The following is a 17,999-nucleotide window of genomic DNA, read 5'->3' on the forward strand; positions in this document are numbered from 1 at the left end:
ACCTTTCACACTTTTTCAAAAATATATGTCAGCTTCAACTACTTAGCTGAGCAAATTCTATGACCGTTTTATATACTCTATAGGCATGTTTATCCATTGCTTTCAGATCTATGTACTTAGAACAATGTACTTTCCCTTTATTAATACTCAGAAGATAGAATTCTCCTTCTTATACTTATGGATGACAGTTGTTGCAGTGCATACACAATCTTCTCGTGCATCTCTAATCACTCCTCCCAAATATTATTTCTGGTTTTGGTCCTGGCAGTTTGGAGGATTAAATCCAGGGGCTTGCGCATCTTAGGCAAGGGCTTTACCATTCAGCTATATCCTTAACCCTTAAATCCCTAATTCATGAATAATTAATACACAATTTGTTCACTCTGTGAAATATAAGAATGCTCTCAATAAAGTTTTCCCATAGTATGTGTGCTTGGCCACATAATATTTATAAATGTTTATAATTAGGATACTCATTGTTTAACTCTGGCCATTCTAGAAGTAGCAAATTAGAAAAGCAGGCACACAAACCATCTTGACCAAGAGAATAGTTACGATGTGGTATCCAGGATGCGCATTAATATGAGGCTCTATGTGGCACAAGCAAATTGGTGGTAAGGGACAGCTTACTGGCAACGTAACTCTTTGAATATTTTATCTACCCATGCCATTCCTGCCATAGCCACAGCACAGTGATGATTAGATGGCCATCTATAGGAAGAATGTCAGAGTTGGGGACAGATTTTCGTAATATTTTACACTTAGGATTTTTATGGAACATTCACATTTCAAACTTCAAAATGGAGTTAGATGATAATCATATAGCTCTAACACTGCCATAAGACAAAATCTATTTGGACATTAATGGATTTATGCAACTTTAATGTAATACAGCAAAGACTGGGTGTCAACAAAAGAGAGCAATGACAAGCTTCTGCAGAATTATCTCAAGGGCATTCCAAGCTTTGGTGAGTTTACCATGATCCACACACATCATGGCCTTCAGTCCCAGAGGTCTACAATCTGATCTTGCCTATGTCCTAGAGTCATCCAAATTCTGGAGGTAAAATCACAGCCATTACATCATAATACTGAAAGATATAAAAAGAGAAGGATATTAATTTACAATGAGAAATGCAAGTATACTGGTCAAATACAGGCGTTCAGAAGACAATATTTAGAAATTCCCTTCTAAGCAGGAGATGGGAGAAACACATCATAGGATACCGATAGTCTGAAAATGCTTCATTTTTTGATGCAAGAAAAAAGTCTTTTTGTATCAACTAGATCAGATGTTTCTGCCAGCCTAAACACAAAACTCCCCCAGAGATGACTATCAGTGGCTCTTGCTTTTCTCTATATCCACCACCTGGGCCCAGAGCTGCTTCATTGCTCTTGCCTAACTCTTGCATTCTTTAGAAAACTTACATTGAAACAACATAGCTAACAATCCTCTTGTCACCATGCTTTTACCATTCATCAATCTTTCCTTTCCTCCATCTCCAGATGAAAATGCCAGTATCAATTACTTCTTTGCCATTATCTAAGCCTTTAAATATATGTATCCATACATAGTGGTTACAATAAAAATATTTTACATTTGAAACTTAAAATATACATGAGGCCATCCATTTATGTACTTCTTTACTAGTTTTTAAGTTCTAGATGTTTCTCTCTTTCCGCGATGGCATCTCACTATCACTGTACAACTCCAGGCTAGGCTCAAACTCATAAATGCCCTCCTGCCTCTGTTTCTCAAATGCAGAGATTATTATGGGTGGGTGTGTACCATCATGCCCAGCTCTCTTAATGAGATTTCTCTATTAAAATCAGCTTGCCTCATTATTTCAGTTGTCTCATAATGCTATATTATATGACAATATTATCTATTAAATGATTCCTCTATTGAATGGCATTAAGTGAGATTACAACTTTTACTCATAACAAACAATTAAGTCAATTTATTCCTATGTAGGATTTTCATAAACTCCACAAATGAAACACAGGTCCGAATACATACATGTAAAGATGTTGATACTGTTAAAATGCTTCAAATATTTTGTGTATAGGGTATATGTGTGTGTGCATGTATGTGTATATGCACATGCATTCATGTGAATGTACATTCTTCATGGCGCACATGTGGCTGTCAGAAGATAATCTCTGACTGATGGTTTCTCACCTTCCACCTTGTCTGACACAGGGTCTTTTGTTGTTCACAGGTGCAGATGCCAGGCTAGCTGGCCCGCAAGCTTCCAAGGATTCTCCCGTTTCACCTCCCATCTTGCCGGAGGAGTGCTGGGATTACAGATGTGTGGTTTCACACCCAGTTTTACCTGGTTTATGGGGATTCGAACTCAGGGTGTCACACCCATGCAGCAAGCACTTTTTCCACTGAGCCATCTCCCAAGAATTTTGACTACTACAAACAGAACGAACTAAGTGAATTTGCAAACTTGGGATTTCCCTCCTATTTCGATTTCCCAAGTGCTGGGATCGTGGGTGTGTACCACCATGCCTAGCTCACTTAAGCTTTCTTTATAAAAATGGATGCATAACAATATTTCATTGGTCTCATAAATATTACTTTATATGACAATGTTAATTTATTTAATGATTCCATTGCTGAATGGCATTGAGTATGATACGGTTAGTACGAATTAGGAAAATCACTGTTTAACTTCCAGTAATGCACAGTCATTGTTTGTGGTTGACCACATACAATCTATCTTCTATGACCTGCCTATTCTTTGACTACTTGTTTAATTCATCTTTTTCTACTAAAAGAGAAGACTGTTGGATATGTTATTAGAAATAGTTAATGAATTAGCCATAATACATGTTTGTACCTGTATTAGTGCAACCAGAGTACATATTAACTCTCTCCAAGTTTGTTTATAATTTCTTTCTTTATATACAAGTTTGAAAGTTTTATAAAAATTATTTTAACATAAGTATAGTGGTAAAATATAAAATATATAAAGACAATATTGGAAGCTGGGTGTGATGGTGCAGGCAAGACTGTAATCTCATCATTTGGAAAGTAGAGACAGGATGATTAGGAGTTCAAAGCTAGCCTGGGCTAAATGAGACCCTTTGTCTTTAAAAACAAAAGGAAGAAAGTTTAGTAATTTTTTCTAAGAAGCCTCATTCCAAGTCTCTGTAGATTGACAGATATAATCTAGAGTACATGCTCCACATTTTTTATAACCACCATAAAAAGATACATTAACAAATGTGTAAGATTTTCCATTTGCTATTAAAATGAGTTTCCCTTACATAAAATGCCATTGTATTTCCATATAAATGACATACATGCTTACATTCTCATATATAAATATCAGATAACTTATAAAGCCTGAAACAATATGAATGATATGTAAATAGTTGTTATATTGTTTAAGTTGTCATACAAAAGAAAAGTCTACATGCAAACTGATCACAGATTCATTAATACAGTACAGGACAACCACAGTGACAAAGGAACACTGTGGATCCGGGATTGGGGCCAATTGAATCCACATACCCAGAGCCTTTAATAGAGGGCCACCTGTGTTCTCTTAAAGTAGGTATGATAATTCATTGTCTACATGTTTTAGACAGACCTCAAACAGAACTAGTAGCTTAGACTTTCAATTTATAAAACATGCAATGAACATATTTGATAGTTATATATCAGCACAATTATGAGGTTATATAAACAAATTTAAAATAATTTACCTTGAGCTCTTTAAAATTCTAGTATTTCATGTTCAAAAACAAATTATAAGCAGGGTGTAGTGATACATGACTGGAATCCTAGCACTTGGGAGTTAAATGTAGGAGGATCAAAAGTCTGAAATCAACCTGGATACTGTAGTGAGTTCCAGGTATGCCTGGGTTCCACGGCAAGATGCTATTTAAAAGAAATTAGACTTAAAATCCCATAGGAAGCCTAGTTACACTAACCTGCTGAACAGATTTAAATTTTCTTCCCAAATAGAATATTTTGTAATATGACACACTGGGTCTTGTATTGATGTTTTAGGAGGCTTTGTGGTACTACGAAGCCAACCCAAAGATTCACACAAGCTAGGCATGTTTTCTATCAGTGAACTATATGCTTAACCTATAAGGCACTATTTTATACACTATGTTTTAATATTTTATTTTGTTTTTTTTTTTCAAAAAGTCTATACACTTGCAAACCAATAATGCCCAGAGAAACAAGGCAGAAAACGAGCAAAGAAAAAAAAAAGGGTTAAGAATCATATTGTGGCCAATATACTAGTAAAAAAACTTTCATGCATACCAAATCAATGTCAACTTACACAGGCAACATGGACAAAACAGACAAAGTAATTTATTCTTCAAGTACAAAAAGTATCAATGTACACACACACACAAAATATCTGGAGTGAAAGAAATAGAAAAGGGTACGAGGTACACTTTAGTGTGCCTTTCAAAAGTAGGGCAAAACCCACAAAAGCATCCGAAGATCACATTCAATGATTTTTTCCAAAGGGACATGTGGCATTGAAAGGTGGCATTCCACTACTTGCTTGTCCATATTCCTGTACTACTTTCTGTCTTCTTACCTCTCAGAGTTCATGTTGTGCCCTTACAACTAGCAGAGATTAGGAGACATTACACAGTCGGTGACAAACAGGTGTGACTTCTGTCGGCGTGTTTGGTTTTGGTCTCATCAGATTGAACTGTTGCCCTCATCCCAGTAAAGAATGAACAGAATGCTTCTTTCTCAATCCAAACAGTCCACAGAATAGTGTGTGAAAGCACTGGGAGGGCAACTTTCAAATTTGTCCTGAAGCTCTGTGCATTCCCAGTATGGCCTATACTTCCAAGGAGGTACAAATGAAGACCAAGTGTTGGGCCTATTGGAGAAAACACCAGCATTGCCCTTAACACACTTAGTGTTATAGAGAAACCCATCACCTCCAAAGGCACTGCCCTATAGCTCTCACCTCAGTGATCATGACAGAGGTGCATGCCCTTGGTATGCATAGAGAAAGGAGTGACTGCCATTTGTCCGCCAGAGAAAATAGTGTCTAAAAGGCCTGAGTAGTAAATGATATTTTCCTTCTGCCAAATGCCAGACATTAGGCCTGATAGTGAACAAGGACAGCTAGGCTGAGCAGACTCAGGCCAAATCAGATCTCTCATCATGAGTCAGAGGGACCACCCAGAAAGAAGCCTGCGTACCAGCATGGCCCACAGGACCAGTAGGCACTCTAGAAGCCTTACAGCAACATAGATAGCAGCATGCAGGCCAAGCAATGGGGTTTAGCCAATGGCCAGTGACGTAGGCACTGAGGCCATTGACACTGGTATCCTTTGTGAAGATCTGCAATGTATCTAATCCTGAGAGCTACAGGCATGCTGGACTAGGTGGTTCCTTTCCTCACAGGAACACAGGTGAGGCAATTGTGCTTGGCAGTTCCTGCCAGTGGGAGGCTACCACCAAGTCTTCCTCTTCTTTCTAACAGTCCCAAGCAGTGGAACCAAGGTGCCTTCCCTTTTCTTGTGAAAAGCACAGGCCATGTGCTAGCCAGGAGACATATGCTGGCACTTACTCTTGGCTTTCCACTGGTGGATTTGCCTCAGCTCTTGTGCTTGACTGGCTCCACCTACATTTTCCTCTGGGTAGACATAGATCACAAATCATAGCTAAAAACTCTTTCCATGTCTGCCTATTGATGTGGCCCTGGAACCTTTCAAACCTCTAGAAATGGCCAAGAAAGTACTTACTGAGCAAGGGGCTAAGAAACTAGGGACTAGAGGGCCAGAGGCCTTACAGGATCCTGTTGAGGCAGCCGGCTGACTTTCCCCTCCCTCTGACCCTCAATTTCCCTTGGCTTTTACAAGAACAAGAAATTTAAAGTTAAAACATACGCACAATACATACACACACAGTTCACACAGTTCTCTCTCTCTCTCTCTCTCTCTCTCTCTCTCTCTCTCTCTCTCTCTCTCACACACACACACACACACACACACACACACACACACACACACACACACGATCACATAGGAAGATCCAAGTCACAGTCCTCCTGTCTACAGCATGAGCTGCTGGACCCAGGTCTAGATTGACCATAGTTTTGCTATAGGACTACTTTTTAATAGGCCTATAAATTCAGCTGGAGGCTACCTTGGGCTGAGCCAAGCAGCCAGGAAAGGCATTTAGTTGGTAGAAGAAGGTAGTATCTCATCTATGAGTGAGCACCAGAAAAGGCCACCAAATACCTCAAAGGCCTATGATCTCTTTTTAGGGCATTTCCTCTGTCCTGCACTGCCCTCTGAGCAGCTGAGTTCTGAATCGTAGGAAAGGCAGAGGAGGCTAAGTATGGGCCAGAAGGGAAAGGATGAGATATGGAAGAGGGGGGAGACTTGATAACTCCAGCTAAGTGGATGTTTCCTGGATCAAGTCCTTTTTAATGGGCAGTAACTCACGTATGTAGTGAAAAGACAATACAAACTCTCTCCTTCGTGGTAAGGGTCATAATACCAAAAGGTCTCATTGACGTGACACCCCTTTAATAAGTACAAAGGCATTGATCCAGCCTTAGACCTGAAATACCTAAAGATGACAAAAAACAATGAGACTGAATTCTGCCTTTCTTATATCATCAGCACACTTTATTGGCCAGAGATGGCTATGTTCCCAATTCCAACTTCCAATTTCAGTATACTTAAACAAATGAAAAACAATATTGTCTGGTTTTACCCTAGGTCCCTAAGCTACCTAGTCTCTGGTTCCTGGTCACCTAAGCAGTACTGGGTAAGGGTTCCATCTCATGGAGTGGTTCATTAGTCAAACCAGACATTAACTGGTTACTCCTACAAGTTTCGTGCCATGATTGCACTACTTTATCTTGAAGCCAAAATAGACTGCAGATCAAAGGTTTGGGAGCTGGGTTGCTGTATACATTTCTCCTTTGGTAGCCTGCAGAGTACCTTCCCATACAAAAGATACTAGAACACAGGGCTGAAGGTTCTATGTAGGCACCAGCTAGACCTCTCCATGTTCAATGAACTGTATGGGGATTGTCTCCAGGAATGGGGCCTTGCTGTCAGTTTATGGAGAACAACTTATTATTGTCATGACAATGACATGGGTTGTTTAGGAATTTCCACAGGACCCTTCCTACTGGTCTTTTAAAAAAAGTGATAAAAATGACTCCTATGGATGTTGTCCTACACTCATAGACCAGCTTTTGCTCAGCCATCATCAGAGAAGCTTCCACCTGAAGCAGATGGGAACAAACACAGAGACTCACAGCCAGACATTAAACAAGAGAGTGAGAGACCTTGAAACATACTGCTCTAAAAGGGATATCTCCATCAAATCCCTCCTCTCCAGTGTTCAGGGAACACTGCAGAGGAGGAGGCAGAGCGAGTGCACAAGCCAGAAGAGATAGAGGACACCAGGAGAACTGGCTCTCTGAATCAACAGGAGCAAAGTTCATACGCACTCACAGACACTGAAGCAGCAAGTTCAGGGCCTGCACAGGTCTGCACCCGGTCCTCTGCTTATACATTATGGCTTTAATTATTTTTAATGTTTTTTATGGAGTTTCTGAGTGTGTGAGCTAGTAGGATCTCTGATTCTTTTTTGCCTTCTCTTGCGCTCTTTTCCTTCTGTTGGTTTGTCCTGTCCAACTTCAATATGATAGCTTTTGTCTTCTCTTACTGTATTTTATGTTTTGTTGTTACATTTTAGAAGATAGTCCTGTTCTTTTCTAATCTGAAACAGAAAGGGAGTGGATCCTGAGAGTAGGGGAGGAACTGAGAGAGGCAGATAGAGGAGAGACTATAATCAGAATATATTGTATGAGAAAAGAATCTCTTTTCTATAAAGAGGTGGTGGTGGTAAAAACAGCAAAGTTTTTGTTCATGCTACTGGTTTTCCCAACCAACCAGGTGGAATTTAGTGATACTGAGATTTCAGAGTGTGTCTACTAATTTAATACCTGACCTGTGCAAGCAAATACAAAAACTGGGATCCAAAATAAAGATAATTACAAAGATGGAACAAATACTGGCTTCTTCCAGCAGAAGTTGGGAAATTAGGGTATACATGTGAACATAGCACTATTCTTAAAGTTTGCTTTGGTGATGGTAGATTTTGTTTGTTTGTTTGTTTTGGGTTTTTTTGCTTTTGCTTTACTTTAGCTTTTGTGGTTTTTTGATCAGGATCTCACTATATAGTCCCTGGCTAGCCTGAACCTCACTATGTAGACCAGTTTGGTCTTGAACTCACAGCAGCCCGCCTGCCTCTACCTTGCAAGTGCTGGGATTAAAGGAGTGTGCCACCAAACTTGCCTAAAAGTTTTTAATGAATTTCTATTTCTTACTGATTTATCGGCAAACTATTTACTAAAGAACACAAGTCTTCATAGTCATGTTTCACATCACTCAATAGGTTCATTCCTACATCCCAGGAAGTTACACGACTTGCAGTTTTAGCTCTAATTATCCATACCCTCTAAAAGAACAGGCTATCTTGAGCTCTATACTTCTGGCCACAGCAGTTTCACTACTTAAAAGTATTCTCCATTTTTGGGGGAGGGGGGTGATGGTTCAAATGAGAAATGAACTCTATATGTGAATACTTGGTCCCCAGTTGCTTGGTACGGTTAGGAAATATTATGGGCATGGTGGCACATGCCTGTAATCATAGCTATTTGGGGGGCTGGGGCTGGACTGGTGCTTGAGAGTTCAGGGCCAGACTTCTGAATTTCAGGAAATGTTATAGAGAATTTATGAGGTAGAGCCTTTCTGGAGAAAGCAACTAACTAGGAGTGAACATTGAGGATTATTAATAGTCTTGCCCTACTTCCGTCTAGCTCTCTCTGCTTCTTACATGTCTGGATAAAATGTCATCAGCCAGCCTCCTGCTCCAGCTGCCTGCTGTCATACCTTCCCCACCATTATGGACTCTATCCTTTTGGAACCTTAAACCAAAATAAATCCTTCCTCCCTTCCTTCCATTGCTCTTGGTCATGGTATTTTATCACTGAAACAGAAAACTGATATACCCTTTTACCGTTTTCCACCTTAATATTAAAACTACTTGTTACGATCCAGCACAGACATTGATCCACACAAAAGAATCTGTCCTGGTACTTCTCATCTAGGCCTCTTGCATTCTCTTACAGCATTATGTGTCAATCCTACAGAATTTAACAAACCAGTTTATGGCTTTAGTGTGTGAGTTCAATATCTTATTTTTTGCAGTATCAGCACCTGATACAATGTCTGTAATATAACACATGTTCACTTTAATATATGTTTTTAAAACTACTTATGTTGGTTGAATGAAAGAATGGATGATCACACTGAGTTATAGTTAGCTGCTATAATGGCATGTCTGGAAAGCACAACAACAGCTACATAGAGGAGTTCACATCATAATTCCCAGAACTGGTGACTATCAATTTACAAGGTAAAAGAACTCTGCAGACGTAATTTGGTTATGAATTTCAAGACAGAAGAATTTCCTCTGGATTCATTGGCTAGCATACTCTGACTGGATGTATATTTAAACACAGAAGCCCTTTCCCTCTCTGAGTCAGAGAGAGGATGGATGCGAATAGGAAATGGAGAAAGTTTAAGTGTGAGAGGGATTCAACCTGCAGTGGCTTTGGAGACACTGAAAGAGGATTATGAATGAAAGGATTATAAGTGCTGGGAAGACCCATAGCAGATATCTACCATGAAAACGGGGATCTTTGTAAGGAACTGAATTGTGTCAACAACTAAGCAGAAAACAACTTCTCTTCTAGAGCCCCTGAAAAGGAATGCATCTGGACAGCATTTTGATTAATCACATGAAACTTACCCCAGACTTCTGATCTACAGCAATATAATATAACAAAGTTGTTTGAGCCCTAAATTCATAATAAATTAAGAAATGCAAGAAAATATAATATATAGCAAAAAAAAGAAGTGGGCAAGGCATAATGGCACATGGCTTTAATCTCAGAACTCATGAGGCAGAGGCAGGTGGATAGCTATGAGTTTCATTCAGATCAACCTTGTGTACAAGGGGAGTTCCAAGCCAGTCAAGGCTATGTAGCAAAAAATTGGTCCATCAACACATATGCAAGCCAAATACCCATACACACAATATAAAATTTAAAAAAAAGTTTACCACCAAAAGAAAAAAGAAAAAAAAAAGACCAACCTCTGTGAAAAATGTGTTAAAGAGAAGGTGCACGGGCTGCTTAAAAAACAGACAAAAAACCAAAACAAAACAAAACAAAAAACAAAAAAAAAAAACTCCTGACATCCAGCTAATATAAATATACTAAATATACAATTTGAAGCAGGAAAACATGAAGGCAGAATAAATACGAGAACTCCTTTTTAATACTGTCTGCTTCTGCAAAGAGGCAACCAAGAGGAAGTATAGGGTATTAATTATAAGCTATAATTCTATGTGTGTCCCAAAGGCTAAACCTACATATTGAAAAATAAGAAAAAAGTTTCTGCCTAGCTATCCATGAAATTACCAAAAGCATCAAGATCCTTGTGATAAAACTACCATCTGGCAAGTCCTCATGCAATGTAATAGGAAAGATAGAGCATCAACTATGTAGTCTTCTGACTAAAACTGCCTAAGTTATTCATGGTAGAATGAACCAATCAGACAAGTCCAGATTGTGGATATACACAGGACAAGTACCTGGACACAAGAATGCACATGGCACGAAAAACTAAAATCAGGATACAAACAAGTGTTATTTTAGAGTTTAGAGGACCAAAGATTTATGATGAGTAAATGTAACACATGATGATATAAACAAATGAAAGCAACAAAGGAAAGCTTGATGTGTAAAATATTTTACATAACAATACTGCAGTTATTCCTATGCCCTTGTTCTTCAGATATTTGAAGAAATATTTAAGGATGAAATATGGTTAGGTCTGAAAGTTCTTCTAAATGGTTTAGCAAAAGTGTACATGTATGTATGAGTGTATGTATGTATATGCATATATTATATATTCAGTAAATAGAGACTTTACAAACAACAGATTGTATGTGAAAGATTTTAAACATATAAAAAGGAAAAAAAGAAGACAGTTTATGCTTACTACTAAATAAAAATCTTATTGGTAAATTCAGAAACAAATCACTGCATTCACATTTTTGGCAGAATGTTTTCTAAAACTACAACAAACAAAATAGAATGTAGGTAGGATGGGCAAATGGCTCAGGAGGTAAAGGCTCTAACCATCAAACCTCACAAAGAGGTGAGTTTGATTTCCAGGACCCACCAGATAGAAAACATGTTCCTTAACACTGTGCACAAGTCACTACAAATAAACAATAGCACACATGCCCACACACATATGCATGCACCCCTACCACAAAACATGGACACAAAGAATAAACAAGTAAAATGTCACATAAAATATTGAATGGGGCCAGGAATGGTGGTGTATACCTTTACTCTCAGCACACCAGCCTGGTCTACATAGTGAGTTCCAGGCTACCCAGAGCTACATAGAGAGACTGTGTCTCAATAAAAAAGTGACTAAATTAAAGAACTGAAAAACAAATTTCATTTCCACAAATGTGGACATGTACCTGTATTAACAGCAAATAAGATAGGTTTTAATAAAATATTTAAGAAAGGGGTCCCAAACGATAAAAGATGTATCCTATACTTTACTGTGGATATAGAAGATTTATAAAACAAGGTAATACATTTAACAGATATTTATAGACCCTTATATAGAACAGTTGGAATATACAAACCCTTTACAAACACACAAGACACAGTAGTGGTTATGTTCTCTAAGGCATAAGGCAAATTTCAACAAATATGAAACAATGTTTGTACTCTGAAATTAAATGTGAAATAACAAAAGATTAAAAGAATCCATAGTTCCACACCTCAGTTTGTAAATACGGTCTCCCAGTGGCACAGTCAAATAGAGAAATGGTCAATGGGGTAGAAAATATAAGATGAGCCTGAAAGTAAGGAAGAAAAGAAATGTTAACATAAGTCTAAATATCTGTCGGAGAATGGTGCACATGCTAAAGGATGGAGAAGACACACTGAATCAAATAATTATGACAGCAAAAGGCTATTAATGAAATAACACAAAAACTTAGGTCTCTAAATATAAGATGTGGAGAAAAACTTTCTCTTCAAGTAGAATATAAACTAGTGAATTCAGTAAAAAAAAAAAAAAGATGGGGCTTGAAACATTCTTTTGTAGTCACAGTAAAAACATTTAGCCAAGAATAATGAACAGATGCAAAAAAATACAAGAAGATAGTGTGACGAGAAACAGTAAAGTTACAGTCTCCAAGTATTCATGGCAAAATGATTGACTGCAAAGAGAAAACAATGAGTTAATCTAACAGAAACCCAACAACTTAGCTAAGAAATCAATGTTGACATGACACCTGTATCACGAGCAAGCTGTGAATATGATTCTGAGAGAAACACTTAACGTGACTTCTGTGGTCTTCCTGCCAATGTACATCATCAAAATGTCAAAATGGGGAAATGACACACACACCTAAATCGAGGAGGCCCCTACAAAATATTTGTCTTTTATTTTGAAAAATTGTCAATGTCAACAAAGACAAAGAAGATTAAAGAAATTGAAGAAACTTCCTGATCAAGAACTGGAAAGACACAAACAAAACCTAAGTGCAATATGTCATCCTGGATTGCAACAACCAAGAAAACAGGTAATGTATGAGAAAGTGTTTAGTCCAAGTAAACACAGTGAAGAAGTAAGCAAAGCAGAAATACAGCTACAAATTCCTTCTAGGTGGCAAAATGAAAGAAAATAGTAGAACATATGTGGCAAGCCATGTTAATAAATGTGGATAAAGGGTAACTATACTATCCTCATAGTTTAACCAAGGACTTCAATTGATCAATAAACATCCTAACCATGATTTTTTTCATTTAAGGAAAGAAAAAAAGCTTTTGTCTTGTTTTGTTTGTAGACAAGCTATCGTTATGTAGTCCAGGCTGGCCTGACTCATTTTGTAAACTAGACTGTCTCAAACTCATGGAGTTTGACCTATGAGTAACACCTGTCTCGGCCTCCTGGATATTGGAATTAAAGGTATGCACCTCCCTCCCTGGCAAGGAAAGTTTTATATTACCAAACTCTATTGAGATTCACAGCAACTATATACACTTCTTTTTTGTTGCAAGAAGGATTAAAAAGCTGGGCAGTTGTGGTGCCTTGTTCCCAGTAGTCAGGAGGCAGAGGTAGGCAATCTCTATGAGTTCAAGGCTAGCCTAGTCTACAGAGCAAATTCTAGGTCAACCAGGGCTACAAAATGAAACACTGTCTCAAAAAACCAAAATAAAATAATGATTAAAAAAAGGATTAAAAAATACTTTAAAATAGAGAAAAATAATTATAAATTTAATTATAATTTGGCTAATGGTTTCATGTTTAAAAGATGCATAAATAACTATAAACTTAAAAAAACAAAATGTCATGGCCTGGGGCTAGAGAGATGATTCAGAGGTTAAGAGTGCTTGTTGCTCTTGCAGAGGATGGGGCTCAGTTCCCAGCACCCACATGGCAACTCACAGCCATCTGTAACTCCAGTTCCAAGGAATCTGATGCTGTCTTCTGACATCCATAGGTACCAGGCATATACATGGTACATACATACATACATACTTACATACTTACATGCATACATATAAACAAAATACCCATGCATATAAAATGCCCAAATTTTAAAAAAAATCATTAGACATATTATAAAACAGTAATAATTATTGAAATATAATAACAAAATAATATATACAAACCTGTGAAATCCTTACCAACTGTAGAGAATAATTTGTAGTTTTAACTTTTCATTTTAGAAAAGAAATAATTAGCTAGAGCCCAATTCACTAAATTAGAAAAAGAACAAACAAGAGGAAACTAGATGAAAAAGAAATACAGATAAAATGACTAAGAGAGAAGAAAGCAGGGCTGGAGAGATGGCTCAGTAAGTAAAAAGTAAACTGCTTGCTATGCAACCCATAGACCTAAATTCTATCTGTAGCACCTAAATAAAAGCTGGACATGGCCTCCAGTGCTGGGGAAGGTTGATCACGTGGGCTGGCTGATCAGGCGTCAGTAACACCTCTTGTCTCAAAACAAAACAGCATCAACAACAAAAACCCGACGAAACAAAAGACAGAAAGTACACGTGTCCTAAAGACTAATATTTGCCCTGTCCTCCCACCCCTAAAGAATGTGGAAGCCTTGTTAAAAATCAAAATAAGGAAATTCGTTTAAAATTACTATAATTTGTCATCACATTGTCATAGGAATGAGGAAAATATACTTATGCAAGTAGATACAGACAAATTATTTCGTGAAAACAAAAGCAAAACAAAAAACCCCTCCATACCAATTCACAATAAATCCTCTCACCAAACTAGGAATACAACCTAATTTCTAGCCAGGCAGTGGCTTTAATCCCAGCACTCAGGAAGCAGAGGCAGTTGATGTCTGAGTTTGAGGCCAGCCTGGTCTACAGAGTGAGTCCTAGGACAGCCAAGGCTACATAGAGAAACCCTGTCTCGAAAAAGAAAAAAAAAACAACAACTAATTTTCTTGGACAAATTAAAAAAGTACACGTTAGAAAAAAAAGGCAGAGCCATTATAATATAATTAAAAAAAAACAGCTTATTACTAAAAAAATAATTCAGAAAGGATACTTGTTATAAAGTTGGTATAAAGGTACCCATCATTCTCCCTTTAACTGGCAACAATTAGAAAATGGGGTTTAAAAGACTCACTTTTCAGTAAGAACAGATACTATAATGTAATCAGTCGGCAGTACATTTACTAAACTGTTTTATAGATTTGCACGGTTATTTTTAGTGCATATGGTTCCATATACTTCAGAAAATGTTTCAATTTATCATTACTGCTAGCTTTCGGGGGTTTGTCTGATTATTTTGAACATGCCATTATCAACTCCTTTTTCCTCCTTTACGGGCATTTTTATTAAAAAGTAAAACTGATTACCTTTAGCATCGCATCACAACTTCGAGGTGCGGGACACCAGCAAAAGCAGGATAGCATTGGAAAGAATCTTCATGGTCTTCAATGGGTGAACTATTTTACAAACGCACCAAGGAAACAGAGCCATACTGCAATCCCTCACAAACTGGAAAACAGGAAAAGGTAAAGTCCTTTCTTCTGTCACTTGTCTGCCTCATTTTCCCCTGGCCTTTTCAGTTCCTTATGTCCCTTTCAGCTCCCAACTCAATGGTGCATTCCTACACTTGATCTTAGCCAAAAGGCCGAGAAGTGATTGCATTCCTATTAAATAACTGGGTACGCAGAATTAGGGAGTATGTTCTGCACAGCAGCTAACAGCATCAATTCTGGAACCAAGCATTTTCTTTTTTAATCAAAACACAACATGGCCACTTAAGTGTCTCATAACTTGTGGCAACTTATAGGCCTATACAAACATCCTTTAGTGGGGTTGTAATTAAACGCAAGCATGCGGAATCCTTTAGAAAAAGATGGTTCCTGTGCACACGCACGCACGCACACACACACACATTCAACAAGTATCCGCCATTACAATTGTGTATGCTTTAAATCACTGGGGAGAAATTGCGTAGCTCCTAAATGCTTCTTGTCCTGAATAGCCCCCTTTGTTTTCTAGGTGAGCATTTCTTTCCCTATTGCCTGTTAAATTACCATTTTCCCTTTGAATAGAGGTAAAAATGAGGGAAGGATGGGCCTATTGGAATGACAATCCACTTTTAGGTGAAATGGGACTCCATTTTTTTTTTTTTATGCTTTAGAAACAAACCTGATACCCAGAACGTGCACATTTGTCAATGTTATTCAGTGACTAGCTTAAATATCTATTTTACTCCTGCTATGCTTTGGTCATCTGTCCCCCACACCTCCCTGTACAAGGCCTAACCACAGCAAGGACCCTGTAAAGATTTATGGTAAGAGATGAAGAAGGGATTGTGAGCTTTGAGTCAAACTTGTTTGTTTTTAACATAAGCCTCATTCAAATAGGCTATTAGTTTCATGAAAATAAGAATTAGAGTCTCAAAACACAATAGTACTTATTTATTTGGACATCTCCTATGCTACTCATTCATCCAGAATAAACTGCGTAGTCGCAAAACAGTCAAGGCCTACAGCCCTGTATCACACACACTTCTCTCACAGACTTAGAATTACAGCCACGCTGCCCCAGAACAATCTTGGCCTCTGGCTTTCATTCTGCAAACACTAGGCTTAAAAAAAATCCATCCCAACACATATGGTAGATGTCATTCATCCTTTAAGACCCATCCCAAAATTCCCCCTTCCTCTTTGATGGCTCTTGATGACTAACAGGCATCCTCTATCAAGAGCCATCTCCACCATCCATGATTCCTGAATATCTTGAACAAGCACAGTTGTATGGTACTTGGGTTTGATCATCATATTATAACTTGCTTTTACTTACTAAATCTCATTTTACACAGGAAAAAAACCCCTAGTTCTCAAAGCTCACTTTATAATCTCCTCTGGGTAATAGGCATTAGGCCTTGAGTACATCCTTACTCTTGGTCTTGAGCTAAGCATTTTTAAATGGAAAAAAATTTCAATATACACAAAAATAGAGAGAAGAGTATAGTAAATCCCCAGCCAGTTTTAATTTGTCAACTAAATTAAATTAAACATTCAATCACTGAACATTCTGTTAGTATCTCCCTACACCTTGGCCTGCCACGAAAATCAAAACACTGCAGTTTTTAAAAATTACAATTAACTCATGTAAAATATCTTAATTACTCAATGCGGTCAAATATCTATTTCATCCAAGCATACTTTTAAAAAAAGAAAAAGGAAGGCCTTTCAACACCTGTATGTTGTTTCTCTTCTTTTTGAATTTGTTGAAAGAACAAGAAAAACGGGGAAGAGCTGAGAAAGGCATAATTAAGTTTCAGAGAGCCTGGTTGTCCCAGATGAGAAAGAAAGAATCTGACCTGGTTTCGGCTGGGAAAAAAATCTATTTCACTACTTCTCCGGAGGAGGAGGGTGCGACTTGAGTCCAGGAGATGCAGGAGGAGGCGCCGAGGGGAGAGTGGTACTACCACCACTGGGAGTCCCCTCAGGATAATCCCACCGTGGAGCCAGGACACAGCGCTTTTTTGGAGGCTTCGGTTCCCGCGTATTTCCTGGTGGGAGCGTGGATCTCCCGGAGGCACAAGGTTGGTCCCCCATAGGTATGACCGGACCAGAGCGTTAATTTTCTCCGGTGGGCCCTGGCAAGGCCGAGATCTGAGATGGCGGATCCCCTCCAGGCACAGGGCTGGCTTCCTCCTGGTTTCGCTGTTACCGTATTTCCTGTATCCTGAGACGTATATCCCTTCTCCGCCTCCTCAGCGCTCCGTTCCCCAGCCCGTTTTAACCTTTCCACGAGAATGGAATGCCAAAAAAAAAAAAAAAAAAAAAAAAAAAAAAAAAAAAAAGTGCGTATTTAGTAAAATGTTTTTCCACAGCACGTCTCTCCCACAGTTTAATTAGCTGTATGGAGAGTTTTATACAGTTTAATTTTAAAAATACTAATTTGCCTGTAACTTGCCAACTGGGCACGTGTTAATGAATGGCTGTGTGGGATGGTCGCGGGGGTGCTGTAACCAAAGAAATTACGTGTTTTACACTGCAGTCGCTTACGCATATCACTGAGCCATGAAAGGTGTACAACCATCTAAGAAGCTGTGTACAAGTTTATTGACTTATTGATTACAGTGTTAAAATTGAAAGCCGAGTGTGGAAAAGTGGATGCACAATAAATTTATCATGTGTCATACAAACCAAGATCTCTGTTTACTTCATATTTTTAAAATTTTGTCATCTTCAAAAACTCACTGTATTTTTTTCTCATTCCAACAGCCAAGATCTCTCTGAAAACAGACAACTGGTGGCACTTCATGTTTAATTGGCAAGATTTTATTTCTTTTTTAGGGTTACGGGAAAAC

The 17,999-nt window shown here is 38.2% G+C and overlaps 1 protein-coding gene across 1 annotated transcript; it reads right to left on the reverse strand.

Annotated features, from left to right (window-relative positions):
* Window positions 1-865: 865 nt before the first annotated feature.
* On the reverse strand, window positions 866-17,365 carry Nbdy (negative regulator of P-body association). Its single transcript, XM_034485436.2, has 3 exons — window positions 17,004-17,365; window positions 15,022-15,163; window positions 866-1,091 (listed from the first exon to the last, which is right to left on the reverse strand). The coding sequence occupies exon 1, from the start codon at window positions 17,239-17,241 to the stop codon at window positions 17,035-17,037; it is 207 nt and encodes a 68-aa protein (XP_034341327.1). The 5' UTR covers window positions 17,242-17,365; the 3' UTR covers window positions 866-1,091; window positions 15,022-15,163; window positions 17,004-17,034.
* Between the last annotated feature and the right edge of the window lie 634 nt (window positions 17,366-17,999).

Source organism: Arvicanthis niloticus, chromosome X, assembly GCF_011762505.2.
Source record: "Arvicanthis niloticus isolate mArvNil1 chromosome X, mArvNil1.pat.X, whole genome shotgun sequence".
NCBI lineage: Eukaryota > Metazoa > Chordata > Mammalia > Rodentia > Muridae > Arvicanthis > Arvicanthis niloticus.

Bases quoted from the DNA above. Each gene is read 5' to 3' on its own strand.
- Nbdy (XM_034485436.2), bottom strand. From the start codon at position 17,241: ATGGGGGACCAACCTTGTGCCTCCGGGAGATCCACGCTCCCACCAGGA.